At 40.5% G+C, this 20,464-nt stretch overlaps 1 protein-coding gene across 1 annotated transcript in view; it reads left to right on the top strand.

Moving 5' to 3' along the window:
• The window catches only part of LOC122548602 (chorion-specific transcription factor GCMa-like), a 47,704-nt gene extending 28,720 nt beyond the window's left edge, over positions 1 to 18,984 (top strand). The window contains exons 5-6 of the mRNA XM_043687438.2: positions 16,822 to 16,944; positions 18,013 to 18,984. Coding sequence (XP_043543373.1) covers positions 16,822 to 16,944; positions 18,013 to 18,606 — 717 coding nt within the window. The 3' untranslated portion in view covers positions 18,607 to 18,984. The remainder of the gene's footprint in view (positions 1 to 16,821; positions 16,945 to 18,012) is intronic.
• The last annotated feature ends 1,480 nt before the right edge of the window (positions 18,985 to 20,464 follow it).

Below are 20,464 nucleotides of genomic sequence, written 5' to 3'. Positions count from 1 at the left end.
CAGATAAAAGACGAATCTGGATGATATATTTTGATTAAAGCCCTCATAAATGGAGAGGAATATGGGATTTTAAATTTGTACTGCCCCCCCGGCACACCCCTTTAAATTTATAACGGAAGCCTTTTCAAAATTGATCGCTTTTGGTGCCCGTCATACAATTATAGGGAAGACTTTAATTGTATTATGGATCCGGAAATAGATAGGATTCCCAAGAGTACTGCAGGAGTATCTCCCAGATCTAGACAATGATGGATCTGAACAAAGAATTAGGATTAGTAGATGTATGGAGATGTCTTCATCCACAGGGCAGAGATTTTTCTTTCTACTCCAATCCACATAAATGTCATACCAGAATTGATATGTTTTTTTGCCCCCTTGATTTTTTTAAAATCCATATCATCCTGTAAAATAGGTAGTATAGCAATTTCCGACCACGCTGCTGTATATATGGAAACTAAGGCGAGGAAACAATGGGACATCCCCTCGGCATTGGCGTATGGACCCCTTCCTAATGAAAGATAGTAAATTTGTAAAGTATTTCTCTCAAGAACTTAAAACTTTTTTAGAAATTAATTCAGGTACGGCTAGCAACCCATCAATAATGTGGGAGACCATCAAAGCTTACACGCGAGGTTTGATCATCTCCTACTCAGTGACCCAGAAGAAATTGAAGGGAGAACAACAGCGTCTGCTTGAAGCTCGCTTAAAAGCAGCTGAAACAGCATACACTGATAGACCTTCTATTATTAAATTGCAAAGGATTACGGCTCTTAGGACAGCTCTAAACACTATGCTTACTCAAACGGCTAAGAGGGAAATATTATTTGTAAAACAAAGGTTATATGAATATGGCGACAAACCGGGTAGATACTTAGCATTTCTTGCAAAGAAAAAAAAGGCCCCTCAGACTATTACGTCTATCAAGGAAAGTACGGGTATTTTGACTCATGATCATAAAAAGATTAATGCGATCTTTAGAGAATTTTATTCTGAGTTACATAAATCGCAGGATTGTGAAGATAGGACTCAGAGGATGCAGTCATTTTTTAAAAATTTGACCTTTCCAGGCCTAACTCCGGAACAGGTATTGGTGCTAAATGCTTCTCTAACAGTCCAAGAAATACTTGATGCAATTAGGCAACTTCAGGGCAGTAAGGCACCGGGCCCAGATGGTTTCCAAGCTGAATTCTATAAAGAATTTATAGAAATATTGGCTGGTCCACTTATGGACATGTATAACGATGCATATAGTCAGGGCTGTCTCCCGCCTTCGCTGAAAGAGGCAAATATCTCTCTTATCCTTAAAAAAGGAAAGGATCCAGAAGATTGTACGTCATACAGACCAATATCCTTGCTAATTGTAGATTTTAAAATCCTTTCTAAAATGTTAGCACTGAGACTAGAAAGGGTACTGCCACATATTATAAAGGAGGATCAGACGGGGTTTATTAAGGGCCGTAGATCATCCAATAATATTAGAAGGGTTTTGAATATGATTCAAGCCTGTCATCAGGGAAAGATACCAGGAGTAGTAGTTTCATTAGACGCGGAAAAGGCATTTGATAGGGTTGAATGGTCATATTTGTTTTACACATTGGAAAGGTTTGGCGTTGGAAAGGTGTTTACCAAATGGGTCTCAACATTGTATAGTGATCCCAAAACAGTTGTGGTTACCAATGGATTAGGTTCGGATTCCCTAGAAGAATTACTATCTGTAACAGAACCCAGGCTATCCAGCTGAAGATACTTCATAGGGCCCACATAGCACCGGTTCGATTGGCAAAATTTAAGGCAGGAGCATCTCCAATGTATCCCAATTGCAAAATAGAGGTGGGCACTCTTGTACATTGCCGATGGACCTGTCATAAGATCCGTAGATATTGGACTAAAGTCGCAAGTACCCTGACAGAAATTTTAGGAACGGAAATTAAAGTGGACCCTGTATCTCTCCTTTTGGGCTTTTCGAACTTTCCCTCCCTGGACATGTATGGGAAGAGACTATTTTCTATTCTCTCTTTCTGTGCAAGGAAAAATATTTTGGTGAACTGGGTGGCTGAGGGTCCCCCTGGACTTTCAAATTGGCACAGATTAATTATGGAATGTATTCCCCTTGACTTCCTTACAAATATGGTGCACCGAAAGACCGAATTATTTTATAAAATATGGCAGCCCATCTTGAATTACATAAATACAGATATTTCGGCTATCCTAACAAGGGCTTTTATTTAATTGAGATTACAAACCTGGCTGGTCCGGGGCCCCTTAGGAGAGAAATCCCGCACGAATACGGGTTTTATTACATCTGATGTTAACACATTCCGAGCATGTAAAGGTTAGTTGTAGGTTAGATTAGTAGACAGTTGAGTTTTTTTTTCTTTTTTGGTTTTTTTTTCTTTTGTTAAATTTTGGCTATTGTATATTTGATTTAATTGTATATCAATGTTTATATTTGAGAGTTTTGTTTATTTTTGTAAACTTGTAAAAATGTTAAATTTCTGATAAAAATATCTATTAAAAAAAAACAGACAATAGGCAACATATGGTCAGTGAAGGAGAGAGAGAGGTAGAGAGAAAGAAACCCACACTGCTAACTCACACATCCATGAACCTGTGCAGTTACTGCCTTTGCTGTTTGAATTCATGTATCTCTGGACATCGGAGTGTGTCTAGGAAAACTTAACAAATAGCAAAATTCACAAGTGGTCTTGGATGAACCTGTGTTCGAGAGCTCACAGCACAGAAACAGTTAAGTGTAGCCTTGTTGTAAATCTACAATAGTGAGTAGAGTGGGTTCCTTCTTGATTATATGTTTTATTGAGATCTGTGCCTTGATTAAATTTTTAAAATATAAGCCATAAGTATTAAGTTAGCCTGGAGCAGTGTTGTTTTAGTGCTATTTTCTGGGTCTGTAGATTGTGAAGGAGCAAAAATGGCCTTTAGTAGAGTGATATGCTCTTCTTGTCGGATGTGGGTGTTTAGGGAGAGTTTACATGTTACTGAGGATCATGTCTGCAGGAAATGTCTTTGGTTGCGAATCCTATCAGATGGGGGTGTGATGGATGGCAGTTATAGGAAGGGAGAAAAACTGCAGATAGAGTCAGATAGTTGGGTTAACTCCAGGAAAGGTAGCGAAGTTAGGCAGATGGTGTAAGAGTCATCTGTGGCTGTCCCTATTTCAAATAAGTATGCTGTTTTAGAAAATATAGAGGGTAATGGACTCTTAGGGGAATGTAGAATGTAATGAGGGGTATGTCAAGTTCCAAGTGATCAATTGTGTTAGAGGACTCTCTAGTCAGAGGCACAGTCAGAAGTTTCTGCGGCTAGCAGTGAAAAATCAGAATGGTGTATTGCCTCCCTGGTAGCAAGATCAATGATGTCTCAGAGAGGGTGTAGAATGTTCTCAACAGGAAGAGGGACCAGCAGGAGGTCATTGTACACATTGGAACCAACGACATAGGAAGGGAAATGGATGAGATTCTATAGGGAGAATATAGAAAGTTAGGCAGGAAGATAAAAAGGAGGTCCTCGAGGATAGTAATATCTGGATTACTTCCTTGCTATGAGCTAGTGAGGGTAGAAATAGGAGGATAGAGCAGATGAATGAGTGGCTAAGGAGCTGGTGTAAGAAGGATTCACATTTTTGGATCATTGGAATCTATTCTGGGGTAGAAATGACTTGTACAAGAAGGACAGATTGCACCTGAATTGGAAGGGAATAATATACTGGGAGGGAGATTTGCTAGAGCTGCTCGAGAGGATTTAAACTAGTATTGTGGGTATGTGGTGGATGGGACACAGGGAGATAGGGAGGAAAGAGATCAATCTGAGACTGGTACAGTTGGGAAAGGGAGGAAGTCAAACAGTCAGGACAGGCAGGGACAAGGCAGAGAACAAGGTAGGACTGATAAATTAAACTGCATTTACTTCAATGTAAGAGGTCTAACAGGAAAGGCAGATGAACTCAGGGCATGGTTAGGAACATTGGACATCATAGCAATTACAGACATGTGGCTCAAGGATGGACAGGACTGGCAGCTTAATGTTCCAGGATACAAATGCTATTGGAAGGATAGAAAGGGGGGGCAAGACAAGAGGGAGTGTGATGTTTTTGATAAGGGACAGCATTACAGCTGTAATTAGGGAGGATATTCCTGGAATATATCCAGAAAAGTTATTTGGATGGAACTGAGAAATAAGAAAGGGTTAATCACCTTATTGGGATTGTATTATAGACCCCCTAATAATCAATGGGAAATTGAGAAACAAATTTGTAAGGAGACTTTTTATCTGTAAGAATAATAGGGTAGTTATATTAGGGAATTTTAATATTCCAAACATAGACTGGGACTGCCATAATGTTAAGAGTTTGGATGGAGAGGAATTTAAGTCTGTACAAGAAAATTTTCTGTTTGCAGATGTACCTACTAGAGAAGGTGCAAAACTTGACCTACTCTTGGGAAATAAGGCAGAGCAGGTAACTGAGGTGTCTGTGGGGGAGATTCTTGAGGCCAGTGCCAATGTTTTTTTACAACCTCTACCATTGGGGAGAAGGTACAGAAGCCTGAACACACGCATCAGTCGGTTTCGTAACAGTTCTACTCTACTGTTGTTAGAATACTGAATGGACTCACAAATCCTTAACATTCGCTTGCATTTGTGTTTTTGTTTTTGCCGCTGTTTACCTATTACTTACTTATCTAAGCTACTTAACTATGTGATCTGCCTGTATTGCTCACAAGACAAATCTTTTCACTGTGCCTCGGTACATGTGACAATAAATTCAATTCAATTCAATAATTCTATTCGTTTTAAAATAGTGATGGAAAAGGATAGACTGAATCTAAAATTTTGAAGTTCTAAATTGGAGGAAGGCTAATTTTGACAGTATTCGGCAAGAACTTTCAAAAGCTGATTAGGGGCAGATGTTTGCAAAAAAAGGGATGGCTGGAAAATGGGAAGCCTTCAGAATGAGATAACGAGAGTCCAGAGAAAGTATATTCCTGTCAGGGTGAAAGGAAAGGCTAGTAGGTATAGGGAATGCTGGATTACAAGAGAAATTGAGGTTTTGGTTAAGAAAAAGAAGGAAGCATATGTCAGGTATGGACAGGAGAGATTGAGTTAATCCTTCGAGTATAAAGGCAGTAGGAATATACTTAAGAGGGAAATCAGGAGGCCAAAAAGAGGACATGAGATAGCTTTAGCAAATAGAGTTAAGGAGAATCCAAAGGAATTTTATAAATACATTAAGGACAAAAGGGTAACTAGGGAGAGAATAGGGTCCCTCAAAGATCAGCAAGGCAGCCTATGTGTGGAGCCACAGGAGATGGGGGAGATACTAAATGAGTATTTTGCATCAGTGTTTATTGTGGAGAAGGACATGGAAGATATAGAATGTGGGGAAATAGATCTTGAAAAATGTCCACATGTCTTGAAACGCATACAGGTGGATAAATCCCCAGGACTAAATCAGGCGTACCCTAGAATTCTGTGGGAAGTTAGGGAAGTGATTGCTGGGCCTCTTGCTGAGATATTTTTATCATCAGTAGTCACAGGTGAGGTGCTGGAAGACTGGAGGTTGGCTAACGTGGTGCCACTGTTTAAGAAGGGTGGTAAGGACAAGACAGGGAACTGTAGACCAGTGAGCCTGACATCGGTGGTGAGCAGGTTGTTTGAGGGAATCTTAAGAAACAGGATGTACGTGTATTTGGAAAGGCAAGGACTGATTAGGGATAGTCAGCATGGCTTTGTGCGTGGGAAATCATGTCTCAATAACTTGAATGAGTTTTTTGAAGAAGAACAAAGAGGATTGATGAGGGCAGAGCAGTGGACATGATCTATATGAACTTCAGTAAGGCGTTCGACAAGGTTCCCCATGGGAAACTGGTTAGCAAGGTTAGATCTCCTGAAATACAGGGAGAACTAGCCATTTGGATTTAGAACTAGCTCCAAGGTAGAAGACAGAGGGTGGTGGTTGAGGGTTGCTTTTCAAACTGGAGGCCTGTGACCAGTGGAGTGCCACAAGGATCGGCACTGGGTCCAGTACTTTTTGTCATTTATATAAATGATTGGATGTGAACATAGGGGGTATAGTCTGTATGTTTGCAGATAACACCAAAATTGGAGGTGTAGTGGACAGTGAAGTGGATTACCTCAGATTACAATGGGATCTTGATCAGATGGGCCAATGGGCTGAGAAGTGGCAGATGGAGTTTAATTCAGGTAAATGCGAGGTGCTGCATTTTGGAAAAACAAGTATTAGTAGGACTTACACATTTAATGGTAAGGCCCTCGGGAGTGTTGTTGAATAAAGAGACCTGGGAGTGCAGGTTCACAGTTCCTTGAAAGTAGACTTGCAGGTGGTTAGGATAGTTAAGAAGGCATTTTTGGTATGCTTTCCATCATTGGTCAGAGTATTGAGTACCAGAATTGGAAGGTCATGTTGCGGCTGTATAGGACTTTGATTAGGCCACCTTTGGAATATTGCATGCAATTCTGGTCTCCTTCCTATTGGAAGAATGTTGTGAAACTTGAAAGGGTTCAGAAAAGATTTGCAAGGATGTTGCCAGGGTTGGAGGATTTGGCCTGTAGGGAAAGGCTGAATAGGCTCTTTTCCCTGGAGCTTTGGGGTGATCTTATAGAAGTTTATAAAATCATGAAGTGTATGGATAGGATAAATAGATAACGTCTTTTCCCTGAGGTGGGGGAGTCCAGAACTAGAGAGCATAGGTTGAGGTGAGACGGGCAACTTTTCACGCAGAGGGTGGTGAGTGTAAGGATTGAGCTGCAAGAGGAAGTGGTGGAGGCTGGTACAATTGCAGTATTTAAAAGGCATCTAGGTGGGTATATGAATAGGAAGGCTTTAGAGGGATATGGGCCACGTGCTGGCAAATGGGACTAGATTAGGTTAGGATATCTGGTTGGCATGGATGAGTTGGACTGAAGGGTCTGTACATCTCTATGACCCTAATGCACTGTTGTGTGGATGTACTCGCACTCTGATCACTTTAGTTTAGTTAGAGAATAAACAAGGGAATGATCCACTAATAATTTACATATGATCAGCATCATCTTCATTGATTATCAGTCATTAAACAAATGACCATCTGGAACACGGTTGCATATTTCATCTTTGGTTACTTCATGCATGGCAATATATATGCAAATCATGTGTAACACCTACAGATTGACTTGCAAAAAGCACAACAAAACTCAGAGCCTACACTTTCAAACCAGATTCCTCTGACTTGGAGCCAAAAATGTATTCCGATGTAACCTTTGTTCACCACTGTAACTCTGACCTTGGTATTTGAAGTGGACAAGGTGGCCTGAAAGGGATAGTTAGTTGACATATTTTTCCAACTTTTCAGTAGTATATCATACAACTTACATCTGTTTACTGAAAGCAAAGTATCATAGAATTTGTTATTAAAGTCCTCACCACTGGCAGCGATTTGGCCACTAATATGTTGGATGTTAGAACCATAGTAGGTTGTAGCAATGAAATAGCTTGAAAACTCATTTGGTTAGTAGGACATTTTTCTGCATAGTGAAAATAGAATCAATTGCTGAAGTCACCACTAACCATTCGCTCCTCATGATTGTCAACACAGGTCAATGCGTTCGTCACAATTCTAAAGATTTGATAATGAGCAAACAGCTATTCATGTTCCTTGACAACCTGATGCTGCCTGATACTGTGTGAAGATTGTACTGAACTGTTTAAAATAGGTGGAATTTTTGACATTATTAGCATAACCATGTTGACTCTTATGGCACTGACAAGTAGTAATCACTTGGACACTGTGGCAAGGTCACACTACTATTAATAAATTAGTAGTAATTGGCAAATGAAATTCAGTGTCATTGAGTCTCCAATATCTATGCCAAATTTGCCAAATAAGTAAATTCCTTTGGAGATACTTGCACAGTTTGCAGGTGCATGAGGTTTTTGCTGAACTTCTGAAGTCACAATGAGAAAGCAGGAACTTCTGCAAAAACCCCTGGCTGTTGTTTAAGACTTTATGAATTATGGGATGAAATACATTTGGTGAGTGCTGACCATTAGACAAATTGGGAAGTTGGAGCTCAATCCCAGGTTTTGAGTACATCGAGATGGTTCCAAAGAAGTATCTTGGTGATATCACTTTTGGATGTGATATTAAACTTGATGCTTTGTTTGCCTGTTCCCCACTGGAAGTTAAAGAATCCATGACATTACTCAAAATGTAGTTATGTTTCCCAGTCACCTGAACAACTTTCTTAGAGCCATAGAGCCATATAGAGATGACCAGCGTGAAAACAGACCCTTCGGTCCAACTTGTCCATGCCTATCAGATATCTAAACTAAATCTAATCCCATTTACCAGCACTTGGTCCATATTCCTCTAAAGCCTTCCTATTTATATCCCAATCCAGATGCCTTTTAAATGTTGTAATTGTACCAGCTGCCCCCACTTCCTCTGGCAGCTCATTCCATACACGCACCACCCTCTGTGTGAAAATGTTTTCCCTTAGATCCCTTTTAATAAGGCCATAAGAAACAAGAGTGAAAGTAAGGCCTTTCAGTCCATCGAGTCCACTCTGCCATTCAATCATGGCTGATGGGCATTTCAATGCCACTTACCCACATTGTCCCTGTATCCCTTAATTCCTTGGGAGATTAAGAATTTATCAATCTCTGCCTTGAAGACATTTAATGTCCCGGCCTTCACTGCGGTCCGTGGCAATGAATTCCACAGACCCACCACTCTCTGGCTTAAAGAAATGTCTCCTCATTTCCGTTCTAAATTGACCCCCTCTAATTCTAAGGCTGTGCCCACGAGTCCTAGTATCCCTGACTGACGGAAACAATTTCCCAGCATCCACCTTTTCTAAGTCATGCATTATCTTGTAAATTTCTATTAGATCTCCCCTCAACTTTCTAAATTCTAATGAATATAATCCCAGGCTCCTCAGCTGTTCATCGTATGTTAGGCCTACCATTCCAGGGATCATCCGTGTGAATCTCCACTGGACACGCTCCAGTGCCAGAATGACCTTCCTGAGGTGTGGGGCCCAAAATTCTAAACTGGGCTTAACCAGAGCTTTATGAAGTCTCAGAAGCACATCGCTGCTTTTACATTCCAACCCTCTTGAGATAAATGACAACATTACATTTGCTTTCTTAATCACATACTCAACCTGCAAGTTAACCTTCAGAGAATCCCTACTTGCACTCCCAGATCCCTTTGTACTTTGGCTCTATGAATTTTCTCACCATTTATAAAATAGTCCATGCCTGTATTCATTTTTCCAAAGTGCAAGACCTCGCATTTAAATCTATCCCCTCTCACTTTAAAACTATGCCCTCCCTGGGGAAAAGACTTTGTCCATTTACCCTATTCACGCCCCTCATGATTTTATAAACCTCTATGAGGTCACTGCTCAGCCTCCAAACTTCAGCCCTAGTCATTCAGTCTCTCCCTATAGTTCAAACCCAGGCAACATCCTTGAAAGGGTTCAGAAAAGATTGTCAATATTCACAACATCTTTCCTATAGCAGGGAGCCCAGAATTGCACGCAGTATTCCATAAGTGGCCTAAACTATGTCCTGTACAACCCACCATGACCTCCCAACTCCTACACTCAATGCACTGACCAATAAAGGCAAGCACACCAAATGCTTTCTTCAATATCCTGTCTATCTACTTCTGCACTTTCAAGGAACTATGAACCTGCATTTCCAGGTCTCTTTGTTCAGCTACACTCCCCAGAACCTTACCATTAAGAATCCTGTCAACTTTCAACAAAAACTCCAATTGGTCATTCATCTTTTTTGTAAGGTCTTGTTGTATTCAAAATGGACTACCATATTTGTCTATGCAAGTCACTGAACCCCAAAGTAATCAATTATAAATGAGGGTCTTTGAAACTTTCAGGTAAGAAGAGACAAAATTGTTTTAATAAGAACTTGGACTTCATCTTTTTAATTCAATAAATCCTACTGCTTGTGGGAGAACTGTTAATGTTATTAGGTGGTTATTGTGGGCTGTTCTAAGTACACCTGATTTATACATTACATCTAAAGTAAGGAGCCACATCAAATTTGACAAATTGCACCATTGTAAATAGCGTATACTAATTAATCCAATGCAATACGTAACAGCTTGTTGGTTTGGAGACAGAGATTTTGGTTGGGACTTCAGTGCTGAGAGTTAAATTTAATGTAATTTCAAGCTCTTCGCAACAAGATTTCCCATATTCTTTACAATCTTCAATCAGAGCTTATAGGAAATCCCTGCTATGAGCAATGATATATTCCTAGTATTTTATTATAACCTGAAAATTGAGAACTTAGCACGGCTGGAAACAGAAATTAAAGATACCTTTTAATTCAGAAAATTGGTGCAGCTTTTAAGGATTTTTTCAATTCCAATGGCTAAATAATCAACAGAACATATAGTCAATTCAAGGTTAATCCTTTTAGAGTCATAGAGATATACGGTATGGGAACAGATCCTTCGGTCCAACTCATCCATGCCTACCAGATACCCAAAATAAATCTTGTCCCATTTGCCAGTATTTGGCCCATGTCCCTCTAAACCCTTCCTATTCATATACCCATCCAGATGCCTTTTAAATAACAATTGTACTAGCCTCCACCACTTCCTCTGGCAGCTCATTCCATACATGCACCATCCTCTATGTGAAAATGTTGCCCCTTAGATCCCGTTTAAATCTATCCCCTCTCACCTTAAACTTATGCCCTCTAGTTTTGGACTCGCCCTTCCCTGGGAAAAATACCTTGTCTATTTACCCTATCCACGCCTCTCATGATTTTATAAACCTCTCTGAGGTCACTGCTCAGCCTCCAACGCTCCAGGGAAAATAGCCCTAGTCATTCAGTCTCTTCCGATAGCTAAAATCCTCCAACCCTGGCAACATCCTTTTAAATCCTTTCTGAACCCTTTCAAGTTTCACAACATCCTTCTGATAAGAAGGAGACCAGAATTATACGCAGTATTCCAAAAGTGGTCTAACCAATGTCCCGTACAATCACAACATGACCTCCCAACTCCTATACTCAATGCACTGATCAATAAAGGCAAGCAAACCAAATGCGTTCTTCTTTATCCTATCTACCTGCGACTCCACTTTCAATGAACTATGAACCTGTGACTCCAAGGTCTCTTTATTTAGCAACACTCCCCAGGACCTGCCTTTCCAAAATACAACATCTCATTTATCTAAATTAAACTCTATCTGCCACTTCCTGGTCCATTGGCCCATTTGATCAAGATCCCACTGTACTTGTAGGTAACCTTCTTCGCTGTCCACTATACCTCCAATTTTTTGTCATTTACCTCCTATGTTCACATCCAAATCATTTGTATAAACAACAAAAAGCATTGGATCCACCACCGATCCTTATGGCACACAGCTGGTCACAGGCCTCTAATGTGAAAAACAATCCTCCGACCCTCTGTCTTCTACCTTCAAGCTAGTTCTATATCCAAATGGCTAGTTCTCTCTGTATTCTGTGTGATCTAACCTTGCTAACCAATCTACCATGAAGAACCTTGTCGAATGCTTTATTGAAGTCATGATTTGGAGGCGCCAATGTTGAACTGGGGTGTACAAAGTTAAAAATCACCCAACACCAGGTTATAGTTCAACAGGTTTATTTGGAAGCACTAGCTTTCAGAGCGCTGCTCTGAAGATTACAAAGAGGGTCAATTGGGTCAATGGGCTGAAAAGTGGAAGATGGAGTTTAATTTGGATAATGTGCAGTATTGTATTTTGGTAATACAAACAAGGATAAGACTTATTCAATTAATGGTAGGGTCCTGGGTAGTGCTGTAGAACAGAGACACCTAGGGGTTCATATACATAATTCTTTGAAATTTGTGTCACAGGTAGACAGGGTGGTTAAGAAGGCATTTTGCTTACATTGCTCAGATCTTAGAGTACAGGAGTTTGGGATGTCATTTTGAGGTTGTACTGGACGTTGGTGAGGCCTCTTCTCGAGTAGTGTTTGCGGTTCTGGTTGCCCTGTTATAGGAAGGATATTATTAAGCTGGAGAGGGTTCAGAAAAGAGTTATCGGGATGTTGCTGGGAATGGAATGTTTGAGATTAAAAAAATAGATTGTAAAGATTGGGACTTTTTTTTTTACTGGAGTGTAGGAAATAACAAAGAACAAAGAAAATCTACAGCCCAGGAACAGGCCCTTCGGCCCTCCAAGCCTGAGCCGATCCAAATGTACTGTCTAAACCTGTCGGTCAATTCCTAAGCATTTGTATCCCTCTGTTCCCCACCTACTCATACATCTGTCCAGAAGCATCTTAAATGAATCTACCGTGCCTGCCTCTACCACCTCTGCTGACAACGCGTTCCAAACACTCACCACCCTCTGTGTGAAGTACTTGCCGAGTGTATTCCCCCTTAAACTTTCCACCTCTCACCTTGAAAGCATGACCTCTCGTTATTGAATCTTTCACCCCGGGAAAAAGCTTGTCTCTATCCACCCTGTCTATACCCTTCATGACTTTGTAAACCTCAATCAGGTCCCCCCTCAATCTCCTTTTTTCTAGTGAAAATAAACCTAACCTATTCAACCTCTCTTCATAGCTAGCACCTTCCATACCAAGCAACATCTTCGTAAAGCTTCTCTCCACCCTCTCCAAAGTGTCCACATCCTTTTGGTAATGTGGCGACCAGAACTGTACACAGTATTCTAATTGCGGCCGAACCAATGTCTTGTACAATGTTAACATGACTTGCCAGCTCTTATACTTAATACCCCTTCCAATGAAGGCAAGCATACTATATACTTTCTTGACCACTCTATCCACCTGTGCAGCAACCTTCAGGGTACAATGGACCTGCACTCCCAGATCTCTCTGCCCATCAACTTTTCCCAAGGCTCTACCATTCATTGTATAATTCGCTCTATAATTAGCCTAAATGCATCACCTCACATTTGTCTGGATTGAAAACCTTCTGCCACTTTTCCGCCCAACTCTCCAGTTTATCTATATCCTCCTGTATTCTCTGACAGTCCCTTATGCTTTCTGCTACTCCACCAATCTTCGTGTCATCTGCAAACTTGCTGATCATACCAAAAGTGCCCTCTTCTAGATCTTTTATGTATATTACAAACAACAGTGGTCCCAATACTGACCCCTGTGGAACACCACTGGTCAATTTTCTCCATTTAGAGAAACTCCCTTCAACTACTACTCTCTGTCTCCTGTTGCTCAACCAGTTCTTTATCCATCTAGCTAGAACACCCTGCACACCATGTGACTTCACTTTCTCCATTAGTCTACAATGGGAACCTTATCAAACGCCTTACTAAATTCCATTTTTATGACATCAACAGCCCTTCCTTCATCTAACAACTTGGTCACTTCCTCGAAGAACTCTATTAAGTTGGAAAGGCACGATCTCCCCCGCACAAAACCATGTTGCCTCTCACTGATAAGCTCAGTCTTTTCTGAATATAAATAGATATTATCTCTCAGCAACTTCCCCACCACCGACGTCAGGCTCCCTGGTCTGTAGTTACCCAGAATATCCCTACTACCCTTCTGATACAGGGGGACATCATGAGCAAACTTCCAGTCCTCACCTGTGTTTAAGGATGCCATAAAGATATCTGTCAGAGACCCAGCTATTTCCTCTCTTGCCTTCCTCAGCAAACATCCAGTTCTGGGGATTTGTCCACCTTAATAACCTCTAACCCCCAACACATCTTCCCTACTTATGCCAACATGATCCAGACTAATCAAACTTCTATCTTTAATCTCAAGATTCATCATGTTCCTCTCCTCAGTGAACACTGATGCAAAGTAATCATTCAGAATCTCACCCATTCTCTCAGGTTCGGTACACAGCCTTCCATCATTATCTTTTAGTGGACCAATCCTTTCTCTAGTTACCCGCTTGCTTCTTATATAAGAATAAAATGCTTTGGGATTTTCCTTAATTCTGCTTGTTAAAGCTATTTCGTGACCCCTTTTAGCCCGCTTGATTCCTTGTTTAAGACTTGTCCTACTCTTCCGATATTCCTCCAGGGCCCGTTTTGTTCTTAGCTGCCTAGACCTTATGTACGCTTCCCTTTTCCTCTTGGCTAATTGTACAATTTCTCCTGTCATCCACAGTTCACGAATCTTGCCCTTCCTATCCTTTGCCTTCAACAGGACATGGCTATCCTGCACTACCGTTAACCTATCTTTGAAAGCCTCCCACATCTCAAATGTGGACTTCCCTTCAAATAGCTGTGTCCAATCCACATTTCCCAGCCCCTGTCTAATTTTGATGTAATTGGTCTTGGCCCAGTTCGTACTCTTCCCTTTGGACAACTCTCTTCTTTATCCAAGAGTATCCTAAAACTTACAGAAATGTGGTCACTGTTCCCAAAGAAATCCTCCACCGCAACTTCTACCACTTGTCCTGGCTCATTCCCCAGTACCAGGTCCAATATGGCCCCTTCCCTCGTCGGACTATTGACAAACTGCTCTAGAAAACTCTCCTGGACGCTTCGTACAAATTCTACTCCATCTAGACCTTTGACACGAAATGTATCCCAGTCAATGTTGGGAAAATTAAAATCTCCCATCACCTATTGCCTCTACATCTATTCATAATCTGTTTACCTATTTGTTCTTCTACCTCACGCTCACTGTTGGGAGGTCTGTAATACAGCCCCAACAATGTAACTGCACCATTCTTATTTCTCAACTCCACCCATAATGCCTCACTACCCAAGACTGCCATAGTGTCCTCCTTTAGCACAGCTGTGATACCGTCCCTGACCAGCAATGCAACTCCACCCCCTCTTTTACTTCCCTCCCTGTCCTATCTGAAGCGTCCATATCCTGGAACATTTAGTTGCCAATCATGCCCTTCCTTCAACCAAGTCTCTGTGATGGCAATAATGTCATACTCCCAGGCACCAATCCAAGCCCTAAGTTCATCTGCCTTACACACTATACTCCTTGCATTAAAGTAGATGCATTTCAGGCTACCAGTTCTTTTGCACTCACCTGCTCTCTGCCTGTTCTTCCCTTTATTAATGTTATCTTCATAATTCTTACAGTCCCCAGTCTCCACCTCGCTGCCTACTTGTTTTCTCTTCTGGTTCCCAGTCCCCTGCCATATTAGTTTAAAACCTCCCCAACAGCAGTAGCAAAAACTCCCCAAGGTCATTGGTTCCAGTTTGGTTCAGATGTAGATCATCCCTTTTGTAAGAGTCCCACCTTCCCCAGAACCGGTCCCAATGTCCAACAAATCTGAACCCCTCCCTCCTACACCATCTCTCAAGCCACGTGTTCATCCTGCCTATCTTTTCATTTCTACACTGGCTAGCACGTGGCACTGGTAGTAATCCTGAGATCACTACCTTTGAGGTCCTCCCCTTTAACTTCTCTCCTAGCTCCCTGAATTCTTCTTTCAGGACCTCCTCTCACTTTCTACTTAATCATTGGTGCCTATATGCACCCTCCCCTTTTAGAATGCTTTGTAGCTGATCAGTGACATCCCTAACCCGTGCATCTGGGAGGCAACATACCATCCGGGAGTCCCATTTTTGGCCACAGAACCGCCTATCTACTCCCCTCACAATAGAATTCCCTATGACTGCGGCCCTACGAGTCTTTTTCCCGCCCTTCTGAACAGCAGTGCCCGCCACGGTGCAAATGATCTTGACAACTGCTGCCCTCCCCTGGCGAGCCATCTCCCCCAACAGTATACCGGTTTTGGAGGGAGATGACCGCAAGGGACACCTGCACTGCCTTCCTACTCTTTTTCTGTCATTTGGTCACCCATTCACTGTCTCCCTCAGCAATCCTAACCTGCGGTGTGACCAGTTCACTAAATGTGCTATCCATGACCTCCTCAGCATCGCGGATGCTCCACAGTGAATCCATCCGCAGCTCCAGAGCCGTCATGTGGTCAAACAACAGCTGCAGCTGGACACACGTCTTGCAAGTGTAAGAGTCAGGAATGTCAGACACAGTCCTAAGCTCCCACATCAAGCAAGAGTCACATGCCACAGGTCTGAGGTCCCCTGCTATTGTAAGCTTAGCTTTATATGAATTAACTAAAACCAAACAATGCACTTAAATAAATGAAAAAGATAAGAAATAAAAGCCTTACCTTACAGAATCTTTTTCTTCCGGTTACAGGAGGCTGGGGTGGGGGGTGTGGGAGGGAGATAATACCCGTGTAGTATCTTGGGTTTAGCCACTGCCTAAATATAAATTAAGCCCTTACCTTCCGGGCAGCCCTTGCTTTGCTCCTCCTTCTCTCCTCGCCGCTCTGGCAAAATGGAGGCTCGACTCCTGAGGTAAGTCCCTTTTTATGCAGGAAAACTTACCCTTCCCAGCAGCCCTCGCTTCACTCCCCCTTCTCTCCTCATCATGAAGGGAATCATAGATCATAAGGTGAATGACAAGGGTGTTTTCTCTAGGGTGGGGGAGTTCAAAATTAGGGGACATATTTTTAAGGTGAGGAGAAAGATTTAAAAAGGACATAAGAAGCAACTTTTTTTTTACCCAGACCGGTTCATGTGTGGAATGAACTATCAGAGCCTGGTGGATGTAGGTATAGGTACAATGTTTAAAAGCCATTTAGATAAGTTCATGAATAGGAAAGGTTTGGAGAGACATAGGCCAAGCGCAGGCAGGTGGGACTAGTTTCGGAACATAGTCTGTATGGACTGGGTGAACTGAAGGGTCTGTTTTCATGCTGTATGCTTCTAAATTCATTAGAATAAATGTAAACAGCCTCTGTGCAAAGGAATTACATTTTTTTGCCCTCAATTTCTTTCACATGACAGGCAAAAGGTGTACACGATCACCCCAGGCCAGAAACAAAGACAGAAGCTGAAGCAAGGAGATCAATCCACAAGAAAAGACCATATGGTGAAAATAGTTGCTATAAGAATAAAAGAGACCTGCAGGTATGATATATGATGCTGTTACAGTCCTATACAAGTGGGAAGATGTATAATTAGGGTATCTTGATGATAAAATTAAGCACGATAAATAGTACCAACATTATTTCACAGGTAAAGATGTTCTGATTGAGCTAACCTCGTTCTTGCTCTTATGGGAGATTCATATAATTGACTTGATAGCCTTCCATCATGGTTTAACCACGAGGTCAATCAAAATATCTAATGGACAGGAAGGAAACCATTAGTCCAATCCTAAATATTTTCAGAGCAACATTTACACATTAAAATGTACCCTGTATCAAAGGGACCTGGGTATATAATTGGTAAGATTTTACTGATCTTACTCCTAAAATACAATTAACAAGAGAAATGGGGAATCAGCAGATGGTGCACTGAAGCATCAAATATCAAACAACCCAGTATTGAGATCTTAATTCTGCATGTTGTGAAACTGAAATAATGTATTGATTATCCGATGTACATTATTTGGACTGCCCTATAATCACAAGAATGATCTGCTTCCACGTTTTCATGCTTTTGTGATCTCCAAACCTAACTGTTCTAATTCTCTTCTGGACATTCTCTCATATCCCATCCTTCATAAGCTTTAACACAACCAAGCTTTGCTGTCTATAAGCTATTATAAAGTTGCTTATTGACCAGTTCTGACTGACACACAAGTTTGCCAGTATCTCAGATTTAAAGTCTTCATCTTATGTCAAAATCTCCAACGGCTTTTCCCCATTTTCTTCACAACCATCTGCAGCCTAATAACCATGATCTGTGGCCTTTTATACACAACCCACACATCTTCTGCGCACCCACGCCCCAATAAAACTACCACTAGCTTCTCAGGCTCTGAAAATTCCTCCTTTAATCTCTCTCTGCTTCACCACCTTGCTCTCCTTTAAAACCCTTAAAATCTCCCTTTTATACCAGGTTCTTCCATGGCCCCTCATAATATCTTTATCACTCATTAAAGAACTTTCTAAATTGAGTCAAAGTTGTGTATAAATACAAGTTGTTAAAAATTGCACATCAAATTGTTACTTAAGACGTTTGTTTGCTCAGCTGATAACAGGTCCAATTGAAAACGAAGGATCTCAGCCAACATTTACTTCTAATCCAAAAAGTGTATTGTCCAATCTCTATGTAAATGGAAACCTGGAAGAATGTGTAGCAGTTGAGAACATCTCTGGTAATCCGTGCTTCTCATATACAAATGGGCATGACTTCGGAAAGCCCACCTACCTTTATGATCCACACTGCGAAATGGATATCAGCAGAATCTATAGTAGATGTACACAACTTAATGCAGGGTGCCATAATCCTGGGAATTACGGTGGCCCCGGAACAAACTGCAGTACAAGTTTTGAGTGTGGAGATTACCCCAACTGGAATAAAATTACATTGGGAAAGAATGGCTACAGCAACTCTTTTATTAGATATTCTCAAAGTTCTTCAGATCCTTGCAATGAAGCTGCCAGTCCTAAGAACTTCAGAGACCCAATGCAGAATGCACAAACTACAATAAACAACATGAACAAAACCATGTACCAGACCTCCAAACCCAACCCGGATGAATATTGTGATTATCTATATGATGCTATGTTCCTGCAAAATCAGAATAGCGCTTATGTTCCTGCTGCTATTTATCCACTTTAGAGTTTCTTCACATACAATAACCCATAACTGCTATGGCAATGTGAAGGGCAGAAACACACAATTTTATCAATAAGATTCCCAACCTTTTTTTAAGAAGTCTTAACTAAACCACCTATCAACTGGAAGATATTTAACATTCCAACTGCAAATTTTTAAACATCAATTCAAACATAAAATGCATGTATTATTTAAAGAAAAACAAAAAAAAAACTCATCAGTTCAAATCATGCGGTAATTTTTTCTCCAGAGTTTATTATAAATACTGGGTAAATTTATATGAACTTTATATGAAAGACTATCAATAACAGTGATGCAAATCCGGCAGCATGATTGCAGTGAACAAACAATAACTAAGGTTATCATTTTTTGCCTATACCCTGTATGACATTCTGTAGCATGTTCTGTGAGACAAATTCACCATGTTATAATCAAATTTCGATGAAATGTAGTATAAGTAGTATAACACTTATTCAATTCATTGATGTACATAAATTGCAGCTCACTCATCCACACATGGCTGACACATTTGTCACTTTCAAAAAGGATGTGTAGCACAATGGATTAATGGTTGTAAAATATTTATTGCTTTTCAGAAGTTACCTCAGGATTAATTTTATATGCCAGCAGGTTGTCTCATGTAGAAAACACAAAATCAAGTACATTGTACATAAAGTGGACATTACAATGCCTATTTGAAAGTCCTCAGTCTCGATATCCACTTACATTCGGAAAACTGTATTGCCAGAATCTGAAATGATGGCCTATGAGGGATTTCTTTACTGAGGTCACAAGTGCCTTTATCATTATATTTAACCAATGTCATATGTCATACAGGGATCATTTTTGATTGCCAGAGACAGCAAAACAAATCATTCTTTTAAAGTTTCTTCTTCAACAGGAGGGAGATATAATCACATTTTCTAGAAAATTTCACCTGTGTCTTTTTTGATTAAAAGTACTTTGCTTTGTTCAGTTTTATTACAGTGCTTCATTTTAAATTTATAATGTATAATATGGAAATGTTACCAAATCTTAGCACCAGCCTGAAGATAGTGTCATATAGTTGTGATGTCAATAAAAAATACCTACATGGAATAAAACTATATGCATTGTGTTAATATTTGAATACCAAATAAAGCTAAACATAAAAATATAGTACGAATGTCTTGAGTTCAACTTTAGTTACGACATGTGAGTTTGGTTCAACATTTAGTTTTTTGTAACATATTGCCATTTGTTTTAATTTAATGAAGTAGTCAAGGATCCTGCAATTGTGTAGGGTATGGGTCACTTGTGTGCATTTAATCAAAACTGTATGTCTAAAAATGCTGTTGTGACATGCTTATTAAATAGCATTAATATCAAGCTCTTCTTTAAAGAGTTGACCATGTACTGAGCTAATGCCACATTACTCATCAGAAGTGCTGTACCAATAATTCCGGAAAGGTTTCCTCAATCCCCAACTTCCTTAATATTGGGAGTAAGGTTTTGACAAGCTGAATATATGTGGGAGTCAAAGGCAAGCTTGACATGCTACCTACTGTGAACAAGACAATGAAATATCTTAATGCAGCACCACATCAATTATATTCCAAAATCTTAATGAGCTTTCAGCACAGAACCTTGCTTCAGTAACTTCTTTCCAGCAAATGAAATAATTAAGCCCAAGTTAATTAACTGAGTTCTGAAAACTAATCTTACAGTAATACTATTAGGCTTTCCTATTGGTGGCCGCATGAAGTTTCACATTTTAAAAGAAATCATTTATAGGATGTGGCTATGCCAGCATTTATTGCCTATTCCCAATTGTCCAGTGGGTGGTTAAGAATCAGTTCATAAACTTAAATTTATGGCTAGT

The sequence above is a fragment of the Chiloscyllium plagiosum genome, unplaced genomic scaffold, assembly GCF_037043375.1.
Source record: "Chiloscyllium plagiosum isolate Xiang-an unplaced genomic scaffold, Cpla_swu_hap1 HiC_scaffold_3, whole genome shotgun sequence".
NCBI lineage: Eukaryota > Metazoa > Chordata > Chondrichthyes > Orectolobiformes > Hemiscylliidae > Chiloscyllium > Chiloscyllium plagiosum.
Note: the sequence above shows the minus strand (reverse complement) of the source record. Positions and strands in the feature narration are given on the sequence as shown.